Raw genomic sequence first — 26,164 nt, 5'->3', positions numbered from 1 at the left:
CCCGCCGCTGCCCGTCGCTAGGGGCGGCCCCGCGCCACTTCCGGCGCCCGCCGGGCCGCCCGCCCGTGGGAGCCCCGGTTCCGGCGGGGCGCGGGTTCCGGCGCGGCCCCGGTTCCGGCGGGGCCATGCTGCCCGGCCGCGCTGCGGAGCCGGACGGGGCGGTGCGGCGCTTGCTGCGGGCCGGCGCGGCTGCCAGGTCAGCGGGGCGGGGGGCCGGGGGCACGGGGGCGGGGGGCGGCCAGCGGCCGAGGACTGGCCCTTCCCCAGCCCGGGCACCGGGAGCGATACCGGGGGGGGGGGGACACACAGGGACGGACACACACGTTACCGCCGGCCGCCCCCGCCCCACCCCCGTGCCCCTGACCCGCCTCCCCGCAACCTGAGGTAGCGACTCCCCGCGGGGAGGGGAGCGGTTGGTTTGGTGGGGATTTTTTGGTTTTTTCTTTTCTTTTTTTTTCCCGTTTCAGGTACAAAGTGATGAAGAACTGGGGCGTGCTCGGGGGGTTGGCGGCCGCGGTGGCGGCGGGGATGTACGTGCTGTGGGGTCCCATCACCGAGAGGAAGCGGCGCAGGAGAGGTAGGGGGGCCCCAGCCCGGCAAAACACCCCTTAAAGTTAATTTTTCTGGGCCTTTCCTGCCTCTCCTGCATGTCAGAAACCCGCCTGTTAATTATTTTTCATGATTAGCTTCTGTACGCTATTTTCCTCTTACTGAAGATAAAATTTTGGTCGCTGTCCTGCTTAGAAATCTAACAAAGTTTTAGAAAAACGTGTCTTGAACAAAGGATTTTTGTGACTTGCATAATGTATTAATTGTATCCATCGACGTTTTTCTAAAATTGTGACAAAAACAGACATATTTTTGTAGCTTGGCATAACTTCATTGCTGAACTGCTGCAGGTAATGCGCTTTATTTTGCACTTTGGAATGCAGAAATAAACATGTTCTTATTTCGCACGAGAGGAGTGAAGGGCTCTTGCCAAGCAGAGCCATACAGAAATCCTGCTGCTTAATCCTGGGCAACCCAGGAGGCTTCACCCAAGCGAGCCGAGGCGTGCAGCTGTGCTGCAGTGACCGCAGGGGCTCCGGTAAACTTGCACAATAAGGGGCTCCAACGCTTAATATCATCACTAAGAGTTTTGCAGTTTGATACGTTAACTTGCAGATAATCCGGAACCGAAGTATTGACAGAAATCCATCCCTGTCAGGAAAAAAAAAAGATTATTTTCCAATGAAAATGTAAAAAAGATTTTACAGCGGTATAAGTCTTGAAGGCCACCGTGTATATAAACACTTTATAGTATGCTGTTGTACGTACCAGGGTCTTCTAGTTTTCATTGGGTGCAAGTACCAAGTAAACTGAGATAATTCAATCTTAATACCTAACATAACGCTTGCTACTGAAAAATAGTAAGGTTTTCCTAGACTTCATGGTGTAAACTCTTACTCGTCTATTTCTAGGGCTTGTACCTGGCCTTCTTAACTTAGGAAACACCTGTTTCATGAACTCTTTGCTGCAAGGCTTATCTTCCTGTCCGTCTTTCATCAAGTGGCTGGAGGAATTTACAGCACAATACAAGACGGACCAGAACCAGGCCACTGAGCATCAATACTTATCGGTCACTTTGCTGCGTCTCCTCAGAGGTACTTCAATGTTTTTGTGTTGCGCTAAACTAAGAAGAAAATATTTAGTATAAATGTTATCGTTTCTAGCCTCCTTTCCTGAAGCAAGGAAGCTCATGTGGTCTTGTATGAAAAAAATTCCCTCTACTAACTTTGAACTCATTGGCCAAGTTCAACCGACTTTCACAGAGGGGTAGAGATCCAAAAGATAGTAAGTTACTGTACCGAGCCTGAGCAACGCAGGGCCCAACTGCATGTGTTCCCAGAGCCGTTTGTTTCTTGGCCAACAGCTGAAAGGTTTCAGGTTTTGTTTGACTCGCCTGGTGAGCAAGAAGCCGCCCCCCAGCATTGCACACATTGCTCCAAAGAAGCTGTTTGCCAGCAGGTTGAACAGATCTGGCAACAGAGGTGCTGAAAATGTGGTTACAGAAGCCATTGCCACAGGCTTTAATGTATTTGCTCATCACAGAGTATTAATGGTTAAAACAGTATGAATACAGACTCAGTATAATTGAAGAAAAAGGAAAATATTATAATTAAATGGGCAGTCAGAATTCTGTATAAAAGAAGAATGCATTATAAAATAACGTCTTTTTTCCCAAGCTTACTATTTTACCAAAAATATGGACTATTGAATGAGATTATCTTCTGTGCTCTTGGATAAAAATGTTAAAGCCTCTAAGCCCGACTTGGTAACTGGTTTCAGATTTGCCTCTGTGCTAAATTCATGTATCTGTTACATCCTATTTAGGCACTCAAAATGTTTAAGCAATCTGTTGGCTCTCACAGGGCTTTGTTTTAAAGGGAATCCACTGGAAGTTCTCCTGTCTCAGGATGTTGTTCATTTTAAAATTGTGCCCCTTAAGCATGTACATTTAGCTGGTGTAAGGATGATGGGGCATTAATACTGGGGTTTCTGTGACATGCAAAGTACCAACTTTTACCCAATGCACCAGTAAAAAGTCATCTTTCCAGACAGTGTTTATATTATTTATTCTCTTTGTATCAGTTGAGAAACCTTTCACTTTATGTATGAGATGAGGAGAATATATGCAGTCAGCCTGAGTCAGACAAGAACCATAATTAATACATACTAGCTTGATGGTATCTTAATCAAGAATAACTCCACTGTAATCGATTATATGATGCTTAAGTAACATCCAGTCTAAAATAAACAGATTTGTGTTCTAACTGTTCATTGTGGCTCTTTCTCTTTCTGACATTTTTAAATGCAATGTCTTTAGCTTTATCCTGTCAAGAGGTAACAGAAGATGATGTCCTGGATGCAAGCTGCCTGCTAGAAGTTTTAAGAATGTACAGGTGGCAGATCTCATCATTTGAAGAACAGGTGATTACAGAATTCAAGTTAGACTGCCTGATACATACGTAGTGCTTAGATACGGAATAACAGAAAAGTGAAGCTGTGGTACTAATAGCCCTGAGGGTCAAAACTGAATCTTCGCTGTAGCAAAAAGTTTGCTTTCAAATGTGAAGGAAAAGAACCATGTGACTGATGAATGGTGTTTTCAGTTTGCTTAGATATTTGTCATGGAAACCCTGGCTGCTTCAAAACCTCATACTTAATTACCTTCAGATTTGGTACAGTGGAGCCAGTAGTATTAAACCAGCACAGATACAGCCCGAACTTTGCTGTAGATAATGGGTCTGTGCTAACGTGCCGCTCTGCTTGGAGGGGTGGACTCTGCTAACGTTTCCAAATTCAGTTACATGTAACATACAAGATTTCTAATTCTTGTTTTTAGTATTTTCAGCCCCTAAGTGTGGCTGGTCAATGAACTCTGTTATCTCACTCGGAAGATATGACTCTATCTTTTATATTTCAAGGCCAAAGCAAACAGCGTAGATTTCAATTAGGCTTTTACTGAAATCAATATTCTTTTCTTCTCCAAGTATTTTAGTTTCTTGTGAGTTTATATGGCCCAGAATATTTTCAATAATGTGTGCTGTTGCAAAGTTCAGCTTCGTAGAGAAAGCTTTTTGGGAAAACTGCAGCAGATGCACAAATTATTACTATTAATACATAAGGTGAGCTCTAAGCAATAATGTTTCCTTTCATTTCCTATTACAACGACATAGTCATATGTGTACCGGTGTATATTTGGACGTTATTTGCTTTTGCTTCCTCTAAGTCTTATGCCTCTATTTGACAGGATGCTCATGAACTATTTCACGTCCTTACTTCTTCATTAGAAGACGAACGGGATCGTCAGCCACGTGTGACACACCTGTTTGATGTGCATTCTCTGGAGGTAACTTCTTTACCGATGTTACTTCATTATCAGAGGTTTCCATAGCCTGCCTAGATTCCTAAGTGTGTCAAGTATAAAGTGTTTAAAACCTGGAGATGTTTTCATTATGTTTATGAAGCTGTTCTTTAGTACTCTGATATAAATTAATAGGTCAGGCAGTCTAAAGGTTAAAAAATGTTTTTCATGAGTGAATGTATTTGACCTTACAGTGATCCCACCTTTATGAGGGCTTTTGCATTAGTCCATCTAAGCAGTTACTCTTATCTGTGAGAGCTGACACATGAAAGAGGTTTGAAAACTGCAAAATAGACATTAATAGAATAGTCCACATGGAGATGAAATTTATCTTATCCTCCGGTTTAGTGCCACACTTAATGTAGATGGAAAGTTTCTCATCTTTTTTTGTCTAAAATATATACAAAAGGTTTATAAAATCTCTTAGGCTTTTACTTTAGTAGTCTGAGGCAGAGAATTCTAGAGATTAATGATTCATTTCATTAGAAGTGTTCTTTTTGTCAATTATAAATCTGTTGCATACCAGGTTTTTTGGCCTTCCTCAAATATAAAGAGACGCTAAAACTCCCACAGTTTTTCTAATATCGGAAAAGCATAGTAGAGATGAAATAAGAACATATTTAATACTTCATGGTTTCTAAGGTAGAGTTAATGAAACCTTTTATCTTCCTCTGTAGCAGCCAGAAATAACCCAAAAGCAAATAAGCTGCAGAACAAGAGGTATGCTTTTTTCCATTCTGAAATATGGATATTCATAGTGTAGTCGCTTTGTTTATTAATTGATCTTTGTCTGTATTGGACTGAAGTGCATCTCTTCAGCTGTAAAAAAAACCCCATTGATTATTTGTTATTGGGACAGAACGTGCCTTAGAGCAGTTACTTTTGTTACTGTGGGCCAAAAATGTGGAATTATAATCAATACACAGATGTATTGAAAATAAAAGTTGAAACTTTTGTGTTTCAGGGTCTCTTCCCCCTGTGTCAAGTCACTGGAAATCTCAGCATCCTTTTCACGGAAGGCTGACCAGCAACATGGTTTGCAAACACTGTGAACACCAGGTAACACATAGACAAGAAAAAGAATGTCTGACACTCAGAGCACAATCTGAAAATATCATCCCTTGTTTTTGACATGGTTTAAGCTCCAAAGGTCTGCAGGACTGACTGACAGCTTAGACTGTTACTTTTTCAGGTACTTTTTATGGCGTTTGTGACGAACAAGAATGTATCGCTAAATACACTGATGCATGATCCACTTTGTGGGGATAACAGCTGTCTAACCAGACAGAATAATAGCTGTCTTACTATATTTAGTATTCAGTACCACAGCTATCATATACTGAAAATCCACTCACGTGGGTAGCTTTTTAGGACTAGCTATTCATTCAGCACGCAGTACTGAGATTGCACATGTGCAGCCAAATTAAGTTGTGGTCTAGTTATCTGGAGTAAGGAGGTGAAGATAACCTGGATAAAGAAAAAAATACAGAAAGTCAATCTCATTTGTAGATCAAACCATAAGAGTATGTTTAGTACTTTTATTTTCCCAAACCTTGCAGACAAATTTAAGTGGGCAGGGGCAGCTTCAGCAGAAAGAGGCTAAGTAGCACCTTGTACCTAGGGTTGGGGAGAGCAGGTGGTTTTGACCTTATTCCACCAGATAATTGTGGACAGCAGAGAGCATATGCTCATCTTGTGTGAGGCTGGGGGGCGTGTTTGGGACTGTTACAAATTTTAGCTTGCTGGAGACATGAAATATTCTCTTGCAGAGTCCTGTGAGGTATGATACCTTTGACAGTCTCTCCCTGAGCATCCCAGCAGCTGTGTGGGTATGTATGATGCGTGATCCAGCCAGTCTGCGTGTTGCCTTATCATCGTGGCTTTCTCTTCATTAGTCCCTTTTGAAGATGCTACAGCCTAAGTGTAAATGAGTAGCTATAGCTCATTTTTTTTTGCCTTTTTATAAATGGTCCTGCAGTGCTAATACAGTACCTTATCACTAATATGTTGGTGCAAATTACCAATTAGTAAAACAAGCATGACTTTGCTGACACTCATAGAACTTCCTGTTTCTCCTGGTGTAGTATTTGGTCCTTTCTGTGTAATTTGAACAGACCACATCATATCCTGAGGGCTGTTTCTGGCAGTCTGGGAAGGTGACCTCCAGGAGCTCTTGTCTCTGTGGTGACAGTACACAAGTTACCCAATACAGGCTTTTGGATCAAGTTATTTCAACTGGGAATTGTCTCAATTTCTTTTTGGCTCTCTGAAAAACTTCAAATGACAAAATACTGTCAGTTTTGGGGGCAAAACGTGCAGGACATTTTTCAACTAAATGGTTTGTCACTTAATGTCTGCTAGTGATTTGCCTTTCCAGACAGCTAGCAAGACTTGCACTCAGGGAAACTCTGTCTCCTAACAACAGAATATGCTCCTGAACATTTAGGATTGGGATTTGGACACATCTTCTACTCTTTTGTGTTTTATTTTGTACCATCATTGAAGATTATGCCCTTCATACTTGGCAGTATGTAGTACAGTCTGCAAAGAAGAATAGGAAGGAGTGCCTACATTCAATTAAATGCAGTATTTCGCCTATGTAGAGGGTCAGCATGCATAAAATGACTCATGAAGTGCTGGAACTTCAGAGAAAAATAGTAACAGGGTCAGGAATCTGTAGTTTAAAACTCCACTAAAGGAATGACACAGGGAGTCAGCTATTATTCTTACCTACAGGCTGCAATGTTTTCTGTGTTTAATCCAGGCTAAAGAAGAATCCCCATAGTTAATTACATTATCAGTGTTCTATACTCAAAGCCATTTAGTCAGTTTTATCAAAAAATAAGTCTGCAATTCTGTAGTTTCTATGGCAGAAACTATGAAAAATCCTTTCACAAAATTAAGTGGTGTACACCCTAAAATTAGTGTAAATAATTCTGGTTTTTCGTACTAAGGGTCGTCCTATGACGCTGGACCACTGCCTCCATCATTTCATCTCCTCTGAATCTGTAAAGGATGTTGTGTGTGACAACTGCACTAAAGTATGTAATTTTAATGTATATAACCTTCTAGGTCAGTTTTAAGCTTGCTGACAGAATTCTACTGTCTACAGACAGTTTTCTGCTCCTTTCATTGTGACTGCAGGAAAGCCTCTAGCCTGCCTGGGATTTCTTACATTTAAAATGGGAGTTCTTAAGAGAATATTTTGAACCTTTATTTATCACTACTATTACAAAACTTAAATACCCGGTAATTACAGAATAAAATGTATTATTTAGATAACATCTGGGATATTTTTTTTTGCTCTGGTATTTTAAACAGCATTTAAGTTACCTGTAATTTGATGATGGCACAGAGCCAAAGTAGCTTGTTTGAAAACCAACAGAAATGGTATGTGACTACACATAAACCTGGAGACTGGGCTTGTTCTGTAAATGCTTGTTTCTGCATGATTTTTGCTTTAGCATTCTGATTCATTAGGATAGGGCAACAATTTTTAGGAAAGTTCCTAGAAAACTGTAGGTGTAATTAATGTACTGAGCATAGTTCCAGGTAAGACAGTTGCTTTTGTCTGCAGTGTGCAGAGCTGCACTATTTTGTCTAATCTGATACACCAGGTAACCAAATGGCTTTATTTTTTTCCCTCTGATTTCAGATTCAGGCAGAAGGGACTCTGAATGGACAGAGCATAGAAAACCAGAGAACAACATTTGTTAAGCAATTAAAGTTAGGAAAGGTGAGGCAAGCTGCCCCTCCAAATCTATTTTTAAATCCTATTATACAGTAATTTCTTTCTTTGATCTCTTTGCTTGATGTCCACTTCTTGCTATTAAACTACTTCAGTGTTTTACTTTAAAGAGTAAGCTTGTTTGTCAAATATTTGTAGGCATTGAGGCCTCAAATTCAGCAAAACATCAAACTATAGCTTAAAGAACGAGTATTCTACTGATACTCAGCAAAACACTTAAACCTGAGTTTGGCTCAGTGGAAGTTCATAGGTCTGGCATATACAGTGTTTGTAGCATCTTTAGCAACTGCACATTTCAAAGAAATTTAAAACGTTCTAAATACAGCTAGTTTAAACAAGTGGATATGGTGTTAAACATCAGGTGTGATTTATGTGAGAAGCTCTTCTTATTTTTTGCTCTGTAATCATATAATGCAGAGCACAGCAGGGCACTGGTCAGTAATTAAGAGCCTCAGGTGCCATTAATAATAATACTATGTACTTATTGATAGAGGTTAACCCTGGCATGACTTTGAATACCAGGTGTTTATAACTACTTGACCTTTTTTCCCCGGGCACTCTCACTGTGCAAAGCCATTACTTACCAAGTATTAGCAAATATCTTACAACAACACAGTCCAACAAATTCCAATCTCCATTTCTACCTCTCAGATCAACAAGCTAGATGAGGTTGACATGTGTGTTCCTAAAAAGCTCACCTGTATTTTTATTGACTTTTCTTCCATTTGGAGAAAACATTAGCTATCTACCCTACTGCCCCATGAGTGAACAGTAGTGGTGTTATCAGAAATCTCGAGAGAGTTGTTAGTGTCATGTCTTAGGGATACTACTGCCAGTAAACTTACACGCAGCTATAGTAGCATGTAAGTAGACTTACCAGTGCCATTAGTATGCTTTCAACTTGAACAGCTGTTTTTTCTCGCTGAAAATGTATTTTGATTTTCCTTTTCTATGGAATATTGCTGAAGCTCCCTCAGTGTTTGTGTATCCACCTGCAAAGACTGAGCTGGTCAAACCAAGGCACTCCTCTGAAACGTCACGAACATGTACAGTTCAATGAGTTCCTGATCATGGACATCTACAAATACCGCATTCCTGTTCATAAATCAAGACAGAATGAGCTGAATCAGAAAAGCTCTGAAGAGACAGCGCCAGGAACAAAGGATGGGATAGCAGTAAAACCTTCAGGTATTTATTTTGAAAATAAAATCTATCTGATATTACAACATTTCAGTAATAAAACATTCTAATCTGCAAAATGAACGCAAAAGGAGTTTTGATTTGAATCTGTGCAAAGAGGACAGGTAGAAATCCCTTTCCCAGCAAGCATTAAGATACCCTGTTCCAAGTTCATAGTTCAGTTTTGATAATTTGATCCTACTAAATATTACAAAATACCCAAAACAGACTTACAAACAAACAAAAAAAAATCCCAGACAGCATAGAATACTCATGTTTTATGTCCAAAGGGGATGAAGGGATGAACTCTGTAAGTCCTAGTGATTATCTTGTTAGTGATCTCTTAAGGCTTCCGGACAAGCATAGAAAGAGTGCTGGGAATGGTGACTTCTTAAAAAACAATTAGAAAATCTAGCTGTAGTAGGTCTGTCATTTAGGCAGCTGAATATACTGTTTAGTTGGGATTTTGTGAACATGATCATTTTCATATTTGTGTCATGTAAAAGCAATTTCCGCTGGCTTTGGCTATTATGCTCTGCATCTCTTAAAGGACTGTGATACGTAATGAATTAAAATAAGGAAAAGACCTTCTTATTCTGTGATGAAAGGTACTACAGGAACAGAAGCACTGTTATTAACAATACTAATAGTCACATTTAAGTTAAAATACTGAATGTCTACTTTCTCTTACAGATGCAGAACAGCCACCTAGTACTAAAACGCTCTTTATGAATGGTGCCTCCTCCTCCTCATTTTTAATGTCCTTGGGAACTTTTCCACTTGCTGCATTCCCTGAATGCAGGTAAGTTAGAAATTTGTACCCCATCTTAATTTCCATCCCTTCAGATTATGTCTTTCTTTATTCTGTCTGCATTATGAGGCTGCACAGTCACAGAATTCAACATCCATCCTAGCTCCTGTGCAGAATTTTTTTGCTTTTTTTCTTGGATGATTTTTAGTGGTTATCTTCGGCTGCATTTCTCTCCTAGAAAAGGGAGTAGAGCATATTACAAGCAAAACTCAAAATCTCCTTTCCCTGGTTCATGGTGCAGTAAATAATCCTTCTGAATAGCCATAATCTTATTCTTGATGTTTTGCTCTACTCCTTCATTTGATTTTTTTCCTCTTATTTTGAAGTGAAAACTATTGAAAGAAATCCATAGATCTCTGACAGATTGTTTTTCAAACGTTACATTTAACAAGTTTGATATAAGTTGCAGCTGCCACAATTCTACTTCATAAATCAGCCTTGATGCTTCTCCTGATAATCTCTTTTCTTGGCCTTTGAGAACATCCACTTACTTTTGTGCTGGTGACCAACATATAGTTAGTTCTGTACCACTTCTACCTGCCACTGCGTATTTTCCCAGTGGGGAAGACAATTCCCACAGTCACTGTGTGAAATACGAAGCCTGGAAGCGGTTTGTGCCAGATGTTTGTTACAAAGACAGTTGTAGAGCAAGTCCTTGAAAGTGCATCTGTTGTTACCTGTGGGTTACCTGCTGCCATTTCACCTCTTTCCAGTTAAAAGCATATTATTTTAGAATAGCTTTTCGTTCCAGTAACAGTGCTTTAAGAACTACATACCGACACATTGGTAGGTTTGATGGAAAACGCTATTGCAAAACTAAAGGTGGTTAAGCTGTACAAAATGTAGTAGCTCTCTGCAGCATAAACTTTTAAAATAAATGGTTTGGTTTTCTCAATAATAGATTAAGGCAGCACTGCAGCAAAGACCTGGTATACAGAAAAGTAATTGTGAGACAGTGACTGTCTTATGGAGCCATCTATTTGCTCGAAAAAGAAATTGCAACTGAAGACAAAGCAACTGGGGCTGCTTCTGGTATGTGTGCAATCCATGAGGGCTGCTGACCCTTTCCTTTTTCTCCTTTGTCCTTCAGTTCCCCCGTGTACCTTTACCGTCTGATGGCAGTTGTAGTTCATCACGGAGACATGCATTCTGGACACTTTGTGACTTATCGCCGCTCTCCACCTTCTCCTAAGAACCCACTCTCTGTCAGCAGTCAGTGGCTATGGATTTCAGATGACACCGTTCGCAAAGCTAGTTTGCAGGAAGTCCTTTCTTCTAGCGCTTACTTGCTTTTTTATGAGCGTGTTCACTCGAGGGTACAGCACCAAAGTGTGGAGTTGAGGGCTGAAGAGTGATTCAGAGAGAAGGACAAAAACTGACAAAATTCCTTTAATGAGATCTACGCTGCACCTCCTGTCTGTTATGCAAATAACCCACCATGAGCCCTTTAACCTTCCCCTCTATGGCAATGGCTGGCTCCTGCTGGGAGTGGTGTTTCGTACCAACATTACGCTACCCAAAGTTGGCCTGCTAACATCGTGCAGTCCAAAGTCTATCTGTATTAGAGGAGCATTTATTCTGTTAGGTGATAGTTTTGTCAACATCACAGCTCTGAAACAGACTTCCCAAGGCTGTATTCCATATTCTGACACCTATGTGAATTTTCAGAGAGATGCTTAATCCTATACCTTTCACTGCAGATGTTTCTGAACAGGAGAGCCCCAGAAGCAGTTGATGGGAAGCTACTGTTATCAAAGGCAATGAATTTAAGAAACAAAGTGCCTTGAGCTTATTTGAATACCTACATTACCATTGTCTGAGTCCACTGCGTGTTTGTTGCATTCTGGTAAATGTCTCAAGATAACGGGATGAACTACAAAATGGAATCAGATTTCTCTTGGTATCCCAGCTAATAAATGAAGTAAGGCATCTCTGCATAACATGCACGATCCAAAAAAAGACTTCCCTATTCACATAATTTTCCTAATATTTTAGTTCCTTATACATCACAGAAGTATTTCTTCTGATTCAAAGTGCAGTTTCTTTTTTCCAGGAGAAAAGGTAATTTTTTTTTTTTTTAATCTATGAAGAGCTGAGGCCCTGATTTATTGCTCGGTATCTTTGGAATATAACTGAAATCAAAAGACATTTGCTAGCAATCAGTATTATAATTTCCTTAGTCACTATGAAACTGTTGAATATGGTTGCTTGTAGTATCGACTACAACTTTTAATGCTGTGATTTCAAGGCTACTGTAATTGGTGTTCTCGACTTGCCCGTCCTGTTTTAATGCTGAAAACTGCCATTTCTCACCAACCATTCAGATACATGCTGTCTGGCTTGCAGTTGAGCTTTAGAGCTTGTACCGGTGGTGATCGTGAGCTGAGATGTAGCAACCCCAAGCATCCTCATTAAGTGAACAGTATACGTGATCGGGACTGGTGGGCACCTGCCTTGCAAAATAGTACAGCAGTCTGGAAAGGCTGGTGTCACTGCATTAGATACTGATTGCCACATAAATAGAAGTAAGGTGTACTTTGCTGCTCTAGATTGTTTGTGTAAAAAAAATAATAAATTCCAAACAAAGTGCTGGTGGGAGAAGCAGCAAAAATCATTCTTTTGACTGCTTTTAAATTACCAGGAATAAAGTATGTAGGCTATTTTTAGCTCTTTTCTATCCTTGTAAGCTTGGAGGAGTAGAGTGTAATTCATCAGACAAGCTTTTTCTGTGTAAAACAGCAACGGAGTTTTCAAATGATAACAGCCGTATTAATAGGGGTTTTTAGGGCAACTTTGTACCTTATGTATTTATATTGCTGCCCAAAGCTCATAGGTGTTCAGAGTTCCTTAATGGGAGGCTCAAAACCAGCCAAAATAGGAGCGGTGATGGATATATATGCAAAATTACACAACTCCTCAGTCCAGAGTATGGATCACAGTTCCTGCTCCGAGTAATACTCGTAGTATGTAAAATAGTCTTTATAAATCCACTAACCTACTAGCTCCTGAGAAGTCTCCCCCTCTCTGCTAGGCTAGCAGTAGCATGGTTTTAACCTTTCTATTTTAAGTTATGGAAAAACAACAAGAAAAACAAACAAACAAAAAAACCTAGAAAGATTCAAAATGCAAAAGATGCCCTGGCCGTTGAACTAAGACCTAATGGCCTTGCCGAAGATGAAAGCCCTCCATTCTGGGCAGCACAGGTGTGCAGCAGGAGCTCTGTAAAGCACTGCTGGGTGTCATCTAAGAAAAAGACAACCCAATATCGTGCAAAGTACTTGTTCCAGCAAATCTACCATTTGTACCTCAGAACTCCAAACCATTTCCACTGCCAACAGTGTATATTCTGCAATACCTGTTCTCAACAGGATCTGTTTAGAGTTTTTAACTGAATTTTTGAGGTGTTCATCTGAACAGGTCACTTTAGAAAGCAGTAATGCTGGAGCTGGGTCAGAACATACACACATGGTGGACCAAGTCTTAAATTTATCAGCTTGTAACAGGGACATAAAGCCGCATATTACTGCAAGCTTGCACGTTCGATGTATTTTTCTTTTGTGTTGAGCTGTTTTCCAGTAGGGGCTGGTTTGATGAGAAGGGAAGTGCAGTCGCTGTACGACACTGATAAATTGCTCAGTTTCACTCAGCTGCAGATTTACACTGAAAGCTTCCTCAAGGGCTGTAAAAATGAGGGGGGGTGTAGTCAGCATTTGTTCTAGCCTTCACTGTTAGGAAGGAGTAGATTGTCTTGGCTTAGCCCTCAGTGTGAGGAAGGGAGCAAGTATCAGCACTTCTGTCCTGGTCCTGAGCTGTGCTAGATCCTCCCAGCCTCCTGTGAGCATCCAAGACCTCTGCAGATGTTTGCCACCCAGCCCTCACCTTTCAAAGTCATTTGGCTCTGTGCAGGCATGTGAGGCTCATCAAACACTGTCACTTGTTACTCATAGGCTTCCATGGTGGAGAAAGTATCAATAAAATGTGAAGGGTTAAAAACCATAAGACCGCCAGGATGACATCTCTGTGTTTGGATTATTCTCGTCTTTTGTGCATTATTTAAAAAGGTATGAAATTCTAGTCAAACCACTGCACTGCTGTTTGAAGTTGCATTTTCACTTCAGGGTATTTTTGTAACTGTACAGTAGCAATAAATGAACAAACTTACTAGAAAAAGGTAGCTGCTCACGTGTGGTAATGTCTTGAAACAAAGACCAAGCTATAAGCCAAACTGCATTTGGTATATGAGACAGAAGCAGCATGTTACATTATCTGCATAAGAAGCATTCATGCAGGAGCTCTTTGTGCTACATAACAGCATTTTCTAGTAGTGGCAGAGGGGAGGGAAGTACCAACTCCACATTGTCTAAACAAACCTTAATTCCATAGCCCTAACAGACCTACCACTGAAGGATAGAGCCTATCACTAATTCAGATGCTTGTAGCCTGGCTACACAGAGATCAGTTCACATTCTCTGTACTTACCTTTCCTTGATTCTGCAAGACCTGTTGGTGACTTTGGACAGTCTTTCCTCATTTCAGCAGAATTCACTGTAAGCATGAAAGGTGATGGCTTTCAGGTAGTCAGAATGGAATCCCTAGGGATAATTATTTAGAAAAACGGATGGTCTCAGAAATTACAGCCTTTCACACTGTGTTTTCCATCTAAATGGTGCAACCCAGTCTTTCCCCAAAAGGTCGTTTTATACTGCCTGGTTTCTGTACAAAGGATGTGAAGACCTCTCCCTGTGCAGTAGCACCTTGCTTCCTCTTGCCCCACCATGCTACTGACTGGAAGAACCCAGTCTCGCACATAAGCAGAGGAACATATGCAGAGAAAAGTCATTGTGACTGTAAAACATGCAGCCAGCCATGCTGCACTGACTATATTCATATCCGGGCACTCCTCATTTTCATTTGTATTTTACTTTTAAAAAACAAGCAAACTGTAGCTCACTGACAGAGTGTACAAGAAAGTGTCACCTGTCGACCAGTACAGGCTTTAAATGATTACATCATAAGCTTTATAGTATTTATCAACTGTTTTGCTGGTATCTCAAGGATATAGAGTATTTTGATCTTTTTTGAGAACTGGCTAGATTAAGATCAGTTGAGAACTTGCTCCTGAACAAAGCAAGGCTGTTACTCATCAAAAATACTTAACAGCAGGACTACAGCAACATTTCAGAGAGAAAGTATTTTTGGCAGTTACGATCAGTAGTCGCAGTCTTTATTAGCAAGTTACTGAGTACACTATTGCCTCCCTTGGTTTAATTTGCTCATCTGGTACCTTGGATCACCAACGACTGTTTGAAAGAGAAATTGACAGTTACATCTTTGATTTTCAGAGCCAAAAGATCTGGCGCTTGATTGCTGAATATTCACTTCTTGCCTGTAGTCATCACTTTCCGAAATGTGAGGTTGATTCTTGGGGCAAGCACGCTCTTGCGGGTGGGCAGGCTGTGGTACCAGTACACATTGGTGGGGTACTTCATCATCAGCAGGCTACCATGGGCCAGCTGCAGTTTGATGGGCTTAATGTGGCGCGTTGCATTTTTCCCTCGGGAATCACAGTGCCTGAAAACAAAGTCTCTGCAAGCTCCAAAAGACACGGATGCAATAGGACTGCGTGGAACCAGTTCTCTCTCATCATCTCGATGTTCGCCTATGTGGTCTCCACCATCTTTATATCTGTGCACAGAACAAATTAGTTAGTTCTTCTACCAACCCAATTAAATGTCAACCGACCTCTCAGTGACCTGCCAACAGTGCTGCAAAAGCGACTCTTTCATTTGAACACTAAGTTGCTTGATGCCATTGGAAATGAGACGTACCTGTTAATAAGAACAAAATTAAAAGTATGTCCTGTGTTCGAAGTGATGCGGTCTCTGATACGGTTGAGAACTGGGATCCACGGCTTAGGAGAGAAGGTAACGCCTGAGTAAGTGTATGTTAAGTCAGGGTCTCCATAGGTTACCTGCTTCCTTGGAATGTTGTGCCATTTACCAAACACATGCAATTTTGTCATTTCACCTGTTTAAACAAGAAATGAGAAGGATCAAAACCAACTCTGTATTACCTCTGCACATTCCAACATTCCCCCTGATTTGGAGCTTCTGTGAATCTCCAGTGGGACAAGAAAAATGATGCTTATGGCAACCCAAAAGCTGCCATCGGTCTTCAGGTGTTTCTGTCCCAGCAAAGCCTTTGACACTCAAGTTTGACACTGAATTCCCTCGAATGGGACGAACAGGACTAGCACCTTCATATTCTCTTCTTGATTTAATTTGACTGGGCAGATCTCATACATGACATCCACCAACCAAGTCCCGTCACCGCTCCAGGATTACCCTGGGGTCTTCTCTTAAAACGTGAACGAAACCACTTGACAAATGCTTCAAGCTAAGCCAGAGCAACCCTGCAGGCTCAGACCTGGGCTTTTTCCTCCCTTCTTAGGGCCACATTCTGCAAACACCAGCAGCCCGCAGCACCCTCCCAGTCACCAGGCAGCTCCACCCAGCCCAGGGCAATGGCTGGGGGGCTTGGCCTGGAGGGGGGACACACTGGGGACCGGCTCCCCCGACGGCCTTTACCTTGGAAGTACTCCACCTCCTCCTCCAGCTGTTGGAAAAGCGCATCAGCCTCGGCCTTGCCGAAGAGGAGCCGGTAATCACAGCTCAGGCCCTCGGCGCGGATCTCCTGCCAGGGGGGCTGCCCCGCGGCGGGCCGCTCTGCCCGGGGCCTCTTCCCGCCACCGTCCCCCACCTCCCCGGGAGGGCGTTTGACCACGTATCGGTCCATCGGAGGCCACGAGAGCGGCGTCACCCCCTCCCCCGGCAGCAAGGCCTGCCAACCCTGAAAGGGCCAGCGACGCCTCAGGGGCCGCGGGAAAAAATAAAAGGGGGGGGGGGGGGGGGGGGGGGGGGGGGCGCGCCGTGAGGCGAACGCGCATGCGGAGTGCCGCGCCGCTCCGCCCTCCGGCAGGCCCCGCCCCTCACGCAAGCGCGCGCTTTTGGCGCCAAATCGCCTCATCCCACCCGCGCGGGACTTGCCGCTGCCCCTCGCCCGCGCCGCTGCCATGATCGGGCAGAAGACGCTGCACTGCTTCTTCAGCGCCGCGCCGGCCAAGAAGCGCGGCCGCTCTCCGGAGCCGGCCGGCGACGCTGAGGTAGCGGGCGGGGAGCTGGGGTCGCCGGCGGCCCTGGGGCAGGGAGCGGGAGGCGAGGAGCGTGGCCTGGAGCCTGGTGGCGGCTGGGGCTGAGGGGCTGGGGAGGGCCGGCGGGCTTTAGCGGGGGGGGGGGGCGCGTACCGCGCGGCCGCTTCCAAAAACCCCGCGCTGCTGGCACGCCTGACTGGCCTGCCCAATGGGCGCTGAGAACCGCCGCGTCGTCACGGTTGCTAGGTAGAGCTCTTCCTCGCTAGCGGCGGCAAGTCAATAGGGAGGAGCGGGCTCCTTCGCCTTGGCCAATTGAGAGCCGGAGTTTGGCTTGTGGGCGGGACCCGCGGAGATTGGCGGCCAATGGGGACGGGCGTAGCGCTGTTTTGCCGCGAAATAGCCGCGTGCGGCGCGGTCGTGCTGGAGCCGCCCTGCGGAGGGCGGTGCGTGGCGGCAGCATGGTGGCCGCTCAGCTCCTGCTGCTGGGCCTGCGGCCGGGCCTGTGCCCGCTCCGCTCTGCCCCGCTCCCGCTCGGCAGCCGCCTCCTCTTTCGCCATTACCAGGTGAGCGCCGCGAAGAAGGCGAAGGCGGCGGGGGATGGGGCGGGCGGGGCCTCGCCGCTGAGCCCGGAGCAGCAGGAGCGCATCCGCAAGAACAAGGAGGCGGCATTGCAGCGGCTGGCCGAGCGGAACGTGCCCCCGGGCTTCGGGGAGAGCTGGCGGAGGCAGCTGGCCGGGGAGTTCTCCAAGCCCTACTTCGTGGAGGTGAGAAGGCGGGGAGAGGGGGGGCTGTGCGGCCACCATGCCCTGCCGTGCCTGGGCTGACCCCTTGCTCTTCCTCCACAGCTGATGGCGTTTGTAGCAGAAGAGAGAAAACGCTACACGGTCTACCCGCCCCCTGAGCAAGTCTTCACCTGGACGCAGATGTGTGACATCAGGGATGTGAGTAGAGCTGCAGGTGCTAGCGGAGCTGGGTGGGTCCCCCTGCTGCGAAGGGGGGGAGCGTGCCAGGCTGGGTGCACAGACACATTCCTTCAGTGTTTGGTCTCTTAAAGCTTCAATCCCATGGGATGTGGTGTATGAAAGCACGAACTCCGGTTGTGGTGCAACCAGAGACACTCTGTTGTACAGAGAAGCTCATATTTATGCCTCTGAGCCCAGATACAAATTCCAGCTGTATGTACCACCAGGCTCAGGGCAGAAACCATTCATGCAGTTACATAGCTATATATCACTACAAGCATGCAGACACCTTTTTGATATTAGATAACCATGTTTATCTTAATTTCGTTCACAATACCCATCAGTTCTCTCATCTCCTGCCAGGTCAGACATTCTCCATTCTCCTCTCATGTATCTCTCTTCAGGCATTCTCTGTCCTCCTCTCTTATCTCCCATCAGTAATGGTCAGACATTCTCCGTACTCCTCTCATACATCTCTTGAGACGTTCTCTATCCTCCTCTCCCACATGTGAAAGCTGTTATTTCTTTCATGTAACTTGTAAATCCTGGCTCCTCTTTCATCTCTGATGCTGAAACAAGGTTTCATTGGTTTATTGCCCTTGCTCACCACCAAATTGCCTTTAAAATGTTAGTTGGACTTTTGACCTTATTTTCAGTGTTGCCAAGTTAACGTAGTGCTTTCAGATCTCTTGCATCTTTTGGTTTTTTTAATTGATCTGTAATTAAAAAAATATTTACAGTGTTTAAAATAATCCTAATGCTAATAAGCTATGTCAAAAGTACCGCAGCAAGTGTGGCGTAATAAAACTAAACCATGAGGAAATAGACTTGGAAAATGCCTTAACAAGGTGTTTCATTGTGGCTCATGGAAAATGTTGGTCTTCTGCACTCAAAATAGCTTCATAATCATAGCAGCAAAGCTGTGGTGATGTGAATCCTTAGTGTTCGGTTGGGACTATGTTCTTTAACTTGTTTATGATGGGATGTCAGTGACTTTGCTTCAATTTCTGGGGTTCTGGGATTTTTTCGTCTGTGTGTTTGTTTTAGGATGAAGCTCACTCTACAAGACTTCCTTCCCTCCCCCCCCCCTTTCTTGGGAATTACATCGATTATAATTCAGTGCTAACAAAGGTCTGCTCTTCAGGTAAAGGTGGTCATTTTGGGACAAGATCCATATCATGGACCGAAGCAAGCTCATGGGCTCTGTTTCAGTGTCCAGAAGCCCGTTCCACCTCCCCCCAGGTATGACAGCACACTATTTGCAAAATCCCTCCTGTCTGCAAATCATTTGCAGTTCTGTGTCAGTCATGCCTGTGAGCCAGATAATTGATACAACATGTGTCACAACTATTTTAGAGTTGTGCATTACCTAGAAAAAACATCTCTGTAAAAGCATAGATAGTTTTGTGTAGTTTGTTGATCTTCTGAAGAGCATGCTGGATGTAAATTTGCATTTTCAGGTGTGCTGAGACCTTCTCATTAAGCTTCTAGCCGGACACACAAAGCTGCCCTGCTTCTACAGATGGCTTTATTATCTTAAAATTATTTAAGATTAAAATCAATACTCTGCTTGCCTAGTGTAAGAGCAGTAAGTGATGCTGTTTGCTTTTATCTTTAAATGTGCATGTTAAAAAATCTCCTGATGGTTTTTGGTTGCAGTTTAGAAAATATTTACAAAGAACTATCTACGGATATTGAAGACTTCACTCATCCTGGTCACGGTGATCTAACTGGCTGGGCCAAGCAAGGTGAGTTAATACATGCTCTAGTGATGTGGCTGGTGTAGGTGGTAAGAAAGCCGATCTAGAAAACAAGCCAGTGGTTGGAAACAGTCCACCTGTGACAGAGAAAATCAATTCTGAGTGCCCGTTGCCTAGGGGTGCCTTAGAATGAAAATGTAATTAATCATTTTTCATGGGAGGCAGGAAAAAAAAAAAGCCAGTTAATACTTTTCTTTTTGATTTTGTTTCATCCTTGGTGTATCTGCTTTGTTTGCCAGGGGTGCTCCTACTCAACGCTGTCCTCACGGTGCGAGCTCATCAGGCCACCTCCCACAAGGAGCGAGGCTGGGAGCAGTTCACGGATGTGGTGGTGTCCTGGCTCAACAAGAACTTGCATGGGGTTGTCTTCATGCTGTGGGGAGCCTACGCCCAGAAGAAAGGCAGCTCCATTGACAGGGTACGGGTTATCTCTCTCTTCCCTCTTGCTAATTATTTTTTTTCTCCAATTGGGTCGACACTAGAGGGCACTTCCCTTACAGAATTGGGGTTTTCTTCCTGCTTGAACTCTGCTGTCAAATTTAGTTGCCCTTCTGTTCCAGCTTAGCCTTTGCCAGACTTAAGCAACAAAAGTGGAGCAAGTGTAACCTTCTGTCGTCAGAAAAGCATCCAGCTGAGGACAGAACTGTTTTTCCAGGAAAAGGCTCGTGAATAAGTATAAAACTTGCTGTTAGGATTACAGCAGTTGAAAAATGGCCAGGGTGTTACTGCTGCTTTACGTAGTCCATCCTCCTCTGCTCGGTGGGACAAAAGTCTCGGTCCTCAAGGCCAGTTCTCTGGGTCCTCAGGCTGGTAGCTGAGGAGGTGTAGGGAGGAAATCACACCTGCTTGGACAGGGCAGAAGCAGCCAGCCTTGTCGGGGGAGATAAGAGCATGCAAATCTAACGAGCAGTTTCCTCTAATGCCTTACAGAAACGCCACCACATCCTGCAGACGGTTCATCCCTCGCCCCTCTCGGTCAACAGAGGGTTTTTTGGCTGTCGGCATTTCTCAAAGACAAATGAATTGCTCAAGAAATCTGGCAAGAAGCCCATCGACTGGAGAGCGCTCTGAGCAGCGCGTGGGACCTGCTGGGGTCTACTGGTTGGAAACAGCCCCCGTTTCAGGGGTTGTCTTGTTTCTGAATGACTTCTGCTGACCTGAGAATTACTCTTTGGATGTTGATTAAGGGACAAATGGCCAAACTTTCATAGTTGCTGTATTTTTTTAAAAATGTTTTTTGAAGAGCATATCGGACTGTTAGATGGACAATGTCTCTGCCTAGTTTGAAGGAAAGCAAAAAAAAAAAACCCAAAAAAAAAAAACCCCAAAACACCAGCAACTTGCCAGGGTTGTTTTATATTAATTTGTGTTAGTTGTTGTAATGAGAATATCTTTTCAGGCTCTTGAAGGGATGTCAGTTCTTACAGGTGAAGCTGTTCAGCTTTTGTAAATACCCTGCTGTGCCTCCTCCCCCTTCTTCACCTCCTACTGTGCCAATCCAGGTTTCATATTTGGGGGCTGTGGAGCTGGCTGCATGAGAGAAAAGGCAGATGCTTTTGAGATGCTTTTGGTTTTAGCTTTTTGCTACAGATTGAGATTTATTAGAAATACGACCTCTTGGGACTGCAAAGACTATACTCTCAAGGGTTCAAGGTAAATCCTCCCACCCCCAGCATCAGAGAGGAGACCGTGACTGAGGCGCTGGTCGTGCTCTGAGCTTTTTGTTGGTATTTAGAGAGGAAAACCGGAAGTTTTATAGGTTCTTACTGGGTGTGTTAATTGCTTAGATGACAGGTGAGCTTTGATGACCACAAACCTGCTGATGGCAGCAGGGAAGGTGCGTTTGTCAAAATCTGCCAATTGATGGGCTGAGGGTTGCAAATTATTTAAGATCTTTTAAGATCTTAGAGTTTTGTGCTTTGCCTTCATAGGAGAGAATTGAGGTTTCCAGCCACTGTTGAAAATAGTTGTTGGGACTTCCAGGATGAAGGTGAGGTTGGACTTTGTGCTTCTGGGTTTACAGTCTTATCTTTGACTTCTGTAATTCCTTTAATGGAAGTGAAGTGCCTTGCTTGCTTGGAAATTACGTCAGTTTTTATAACTTGTAAACCTTTTATTGGTATTTTCCTCTGATAGGTAACACTAGTACAAGTGAAACTTACACTTTCTGTGGCTGCTTGTATTTGTTTGTTTAGGTTTGGTTGGTTGGTTTGTGTTTTTTTTTCTCCCCGGTTTGTTTGTTTTTTTTTTTAAAAAAATAAAAATTACTTTATGTAGTGGTGTGATCTTACCTTGGTAGGAGCAAAGTGGGGAGGTGGGGGCTGGCTGGGGGGGCTGTCCTCCCTGGAGAGGCAGGGGCTGGCTGGGGGGGGGTGTCCTCCCTGGGGAGGCAAAGCTGCTGCAGCTTGTCCTTTTCCTTGTCCCCCTGTGGCCAGGCACGGGGCCAGGGCACCTTTGTCCCCCAAGGATCGGGTGTCCCAGCTGGCTGTGCCCCGGCCCCCCCTCCCCTCCAGCAGAGGTTGTTCCAGGCTCATTAACAGGGAAATATTTCTGCTTGACGTTACCATCACGTGTGAGAACGCAACTGTAATGTGACCAGGGGACTTGGGGGGCGCCGGGGGCCGTGACACACGTTCGCCCCACAGCACAGCCCTTGCTCCTGGGCTTTTGGCACAGCGTGGACGGTGTGACCCGGAGTCACAGCACGGCTGTGTGTCCCTGCCGGCACGGAGCGGGGCCCGCGGGGCTCAGCACCCATGGTGAGTGGCCCGTTGCCCCCCAGGAAGGGGTTGAGGGGGGCATGGAGGGGCTCAGGACCATCCCTACCTTTGACAGCTGGTAGAGATTTGGGGTTTAAGGACCACCCCTCTCTGCGAGGGGGTGGGTTGGTGGGGCAGCTTCACAACCATCCTTAGGATGCTGTGAGTGAGTGGGGGGGCATTTCAGCCCCCTCTCTATGCCAGGTGAAGGTGGAGCATTGCTGTGCCGCCCCCCCCGGCATTCCTCTTGCCATAGCTGTGCCTGTTATGGGGAGTAAAAATAGCTCTGAGCGAGCTGAACCGGGAGGGTCTGGCTTGGCATCGGGGGCGGGGGGGGGGCTGCAGTGTGGGGAGCAATGGGGAAGGGGGTGTTGGTGTTTTGGGGGGCTGCTGCTATAACTCTGGCTGTTGGAAAGCCCTGGGTCCTCTGTGACACAGGGTCTCCATGCCTCCCCCCAGGGCAGGTGACTGCTGCCGGCTGCCCTGCTCCTGCTGCTGTCGGTGCTGCTCGTCTGGGCCAAAATGTCCAACCTTCAGCTTGGTGAGGAGGAGAAGCTGGAGAAGACCCTGATGGAGCAGCCGGTGGCTTCTACCACAGCCAAGCCGCCGACGCGGCCGAGCCCCCTGGCCCCCAACCCGCCGCTGCGGGCCAGCAAGGCTGCGGTGGGCGAGCAGGAGCGGATCGCTGTGTACAACCCTGCTGCGCTCCGCCGGCCGGCCCTGGCCAAATTCGTGCTGGGCTCCTTTGATGACAACTCCTCGGAAGATGAGCTGGTAGCCACAACCTTCAGGGCGGGCAAACGGCGCAGCAGCTTGACTGGGGCAGGGGGCACTAACACTGAGCCCCCCGCCACGACCACGCTGCCAGAGCCCGCTGCTGGCATGAGGTACGATGCGTAGGTTTGGGTGGTGTGAAGATGCCCTGTTTGGGGTGGGCAGATGCTTTTTGTGGGTGCATTTCTTTAGGGACCCCGTTGCTAAAATTGGGGTGCATGTGCATGTGTGGGTGCTCCTCGGAGCTCCAAATGATGCCCGCATCCTGCCCTCTTTGACTTGGTGCTGCATGGAAAGCCCTTATGCGAAGGTTAATGGCAGCACCCCGGGAAGAGCAGACACCCCGAGCTTTCTGCATGACAGCAATGCCACGTGCACGAGCGCAGCAAGGTCCAGAGGTTGCCCTCTTCCAGCAATTTCGGATGTCCAAGAACGGAGTGGAAAGTGCTTTTACTGTGCGTGGCATTGCTTCAAACACAATCCCCAGTGCTGTGGCCAAATTGCCCAATCGCTCCCATTTTCTCACAGCTTCCTCTCTTCTTTTGCTGCTTTTCTCTGTCCCTGCACCATCTCCTGGTGCTGGGAAAGGCCACAGCTGTGGTTGATGGGCAAGGGTGCAGCGGGAAGCAGGGATTTTCTTGCGTGGCGAGACAATGTTGGGGTCAGCTGAGGTGGTGAGCGCATGGATGGACAGCGGCGGGTGTTGCTGGTGTTTTCCCTGCACCCACTGTCCTTCCAGCTGTCTGTTCTGTGCGTGAGCATTGCTGGGGGCATTGCACGGGGTGTATGTAAACCTGCAGGCTGGGCTGAGCCTTTTGACAGGGCACCTCCAGGTGCACTCGCGCGTGTATGTGCAGTTGTGTGTGCAAATGTTGTCCTGGATCCCATAAGGATCGGGTCCTGCTGCTAGGGAGGGATGCTAACATGCTCCCAGTATTGCATATGGGGAAGCACAGCATCCCAGGACTGGGGTATGTGGGGTGCTCCTGTGCCATTCCTGCCCTTCCTCTGCCCTTGCAACTACTGCAGCTAAATTATTCAAGGCAGAAAAGCAGCTCTTTGGTGGTTTTGCGAGGAGCTGGTGAAACGTGGATGAGCTTTGTTCCGTGGGCAGCTTTGCACTGACTTTTACCCAGCTCCCCACTCCAGCACAGCTGACGGCCATGATAAATAACTGGAAACAAAGCGCTGCTGCCCAGCTCCTCCTGGCTGCTCTGCTCCCCGTTAAAAATAACAGACCTTTGGCTGTGGGGACGTGTTGTAAAACTTGGCAGCCCGCCGGTGTCTCCTTGCCTCGCTGGGGTTTTGCGTGGTCCCACGCACAGCGCTGCCCATGGGGTATCGCTGCTGCTCGTCAGTGCTTTGACACGGCAGATTCCCAGTGTCACTGCCTGAGTCCTGCTGGAGATGTGTCCGATGTGGTTTGCCGGATGGGATGGGTGTGCTGGCACCAGGTTTGTGGTGGGATCTGGGGCTCCGGGTGGGAAGCACAGCCGGCCCCAGCAGAGCTGCCGAGCGGCAGAGGTATGAGCCGCAGCGCGATAAACCAAGCACCGCAGTGCTCCAGCCACTTGGAAAATACCCTGAGTGCATGGAGAGATAGGGACATTTCCCAACATCCCAGGGGTGTTCAACACATTTTCCCTTAAAATAAATGTGCCAAGTGCTACTCGTGTGATATCTGCTTGTTCTGGGGCAGGGGGGCTGGTCCTTCTTTGCGTGTTTATAGCCTACCCATGGAATAACAATCAACAATTCAAAGTCTGGCTGAGTTACGAGGGGGCATGTGAACCCGCTGATTAAAATAGAAAGTTGCTTCAGAGCCGCAGGAAGGCACGTGTCTGACTGCTGGGGAGGTCCCATCCTGCCCGCGACGCGGTGCTGGCGGTGCCAAAGCCTCCTGCGCCAGGTTGGCGTGCCAGGGGGTGGGAGGCGCGGGGGCTGCCTTATAGAGCTGCCGGGGCTGGAGCCCTGCAGAGGGGCTGGCCCGGCCAGCTGGGGATGCACGATGGGCTGTGAAACAAGGAATAGACTCTGGAGAGCATGGAAATACCTTCAGTGGAAAACCATGGTAGGGGTGAGTGCGGCCAGCGGTGTGGGGAGGCGGTTTGGGGGTGTGGAGCAGGCAGCATGGGCAGGATGGGGTCTGATCCGGCGAGGAGCTGCGGCTGCTGTGGCTGCAGGCTGTGCGAGAGCCAATTCCCAAGGCAGCTGCCGGGAGCGGTGCGTCAGGCTCTTTGCAAGGTTTCTCAGGCTCTTTGCAAGGTTTCTGGTAGAGCGCTGCCTGCTCTTCACTCCCCCTTCGGTGACCCTCACACAGCCAGGGTGGTCTGGTCGTGTAGCGGCACCTCCAGCTGCACCCCTCGGAGACCTGGTGTGGGGTTTGGAGGCAGCGATTCCGCTTGCCTTGCGTGGACACCAGGGGAGGATGCTCCGTGCCATCCCGGGTACCCGTTGTTTTTCCTGCCACACACCCCACCCAGCTGGGCTGCTCCGGGCGTCCGCCGGCCGGGAATGTGGGGGATAGATAGAGCGCTGCAATGGGGTGCGAACTGGGAGCTGGGGGGGCTTTGCAGCAGACCTTGGCTGCTGCAGAGGGGCATTTGTGCATATAACATCCCTGGCAGTGGGAGGGAGGGTCTGTGCTCTGTGCTGTGTTTCAGCCCCCTGGGAGAGCTTCCCCGTTCCTCACGCCACGGAGCAAAGCGTGGCACGTTTCCAGCCACAGCCAGGCTGGGAGCAGTGCAGAAGCAGGCATGGTTGTGCTGCGGTGGTAGCAGCATTCTGTACACAAACATACTACCAAAAAACCCTTAGCAGCTCTCTGCTCCCTCAAATGCAAACCCTGGGGGTTTTGCCCGGTGCGGTGGGGTCTCAGTCCAGCCCTCGTGGCTGCTAATCTGCTTGTCATGGTGTTTGAATCCACATGGACTCACAGCCCCTGGTGTGTGTGTGTGTTTTAATTGCAAACTACGCTCTGTTCACCCCAAATTGCTTGCCCTGTATAAGTCAGCCAAAGCTAGTTTTCCTCTGCGGCGTTGCAGTGAGTGTTAAATGTCCCTGGAGAGATCCCCGTGCGTGACAGGGAGCCGGTAGCGAGGTGAACCCCAACAT

The 26,164-nt window shown here is 46.3% G+C and overlaps 3 protein-coding genes across 7 annotated transcripts; 2 read left to right on the top strand and 1 right to left on the bottom strand.

The window, feature by feature from the left end:
- The first annotated feature begins 47 nt into the window (after window positions 1-47).
- Window positions 48-13,815, top strand: USP30 (ubiquitin specific peptidase 30). Of its 3 annotated transcripts, none has more exons than XM_055708464.1 (13): window positions 48-196; window positions 468-577; window positions 1,461-1,643; window positions 2,867-2,970; window positions 3,794-3,892; window positions 4,585-4,627; window positions 4,872-4,966; window positions 5,677-5,736; window positions 6,862-6,948; window positions 7,563-7,643; window positions 8,624-8,843; window positions 9,528-9,636; window positions 10,736-13,815. In XM_055708464.1, exons 1-13 carry the CDS (start codon window positions 126-128, stop codon window positions 10,998-11,000), a joined length of 1,527 nt encoding a protein of 508 aa, XP_055564439.1. In that variant the 5' UTR covers window positions 48-125; the 3' UTR covers window positions 11,001-13,815. The 3 variants fall into 3 exon arrangements, with proteins under 3 accessions (XP_055564439.1, XP_055564445.1, XP_055564455.1); XM_055708480.1 differs by having other exon boundaries at window positions 66-384; XM_055708470.1 differs by lacking the exon at window positions 7,563-7,643.
- Window positions 13,816-14,847: 1,032 nt separating this feature from the next.
- ALKBH2 (alkB homolog 2, alpha-ketoglutarate dependent dioxygenase) lies at window positions 14,848-16,523 on the bottom strand. Of its 2 annotated transcripts, none has more exons than XM_005433959.4 (3): window positions 16,233-16,523; window positions 15,474-15,672; window positions 14,848-15,330 (listed from the first exon to the last, which is right to left on the bottom strand). In XM_005433959.4, exons 1-3 carry the CDS (start codon window positions 16,438-16,440, stop codon window positions 15,021-15,023), a joined length of 717 nt encoding a protein of 238 aa, XP_005434016.4. In that variant the 5' UTR covers window positions 16,441-16,523; the 3' UTR covers window positions 14,848-15,020. The 2 variants fall into 2 exon arrangements, with proteins under 2 accessions (XP_005434016.4, XP_055564553.1); XM_055708578.1 differs by having other exon boundaries at window positions 15,189-15,330; window positions 15,617-15,672.
- Window positions 16,524-16,637: 114 nt separating this feature from the next.
- UNG (uracil DNA glycosylase) lies at window positions 16,638-21,807 on the top strand. 2 transcript variants are annotated; one of them, XM_055700716.1, is made up of 7 exons: window positions 16,638-16,807; window positions 17,359-17,559; window positions 17,641-17,736; window positions 18,902-18,999; window positions 19,417-19,505; window positions 19,757-19,935; window positions 20,448-21,807. In XM_055700716.1, exons 1-7 carry the CDS (start codon window positions 16,718-16,720, stop codon window positions 20,586-20,588), a joined length of 894 nt encoding a protein of 297 aa, XP_055556691.1. In that variant the 5' UTR covers window positions 16,638-16,717; the 3' UTR covers window positions 20,589-21,807. The 2 variants fall into 2 exon arrangements, with proteins under 2 accessions (XP_055556691.1, XP_055556690.1); XM_055700715.1 differs by lacking the exon at window positions 16,638-16,807 and having other exon boundaries at window positions 16,961-17,559.
- The last annotated feature ends 4,357 nt before the right edge of the window (window positions 21,808-26,164 follow it).

Source organism: Falco cherrug, chromosome 1 (genome assembly GCF_023634085.1).
Source record: "Falco cherrug isolate bFalChe1 chromosome 1, bFalChe1.pri, whole genome shotgun sequence".
NCBI classification, from domain to species: domain Eukaryota; kingdom Metazoa; phylum Chordata; class Aves; order Falconiformes; family Falconidae; genus Falco; species Falco cherrug.
The sequence above is the reverse complement of the archived record's forward strand: the minus strand, read 5'-3'. Positions and strand labels throughout refer to the sequence as shown.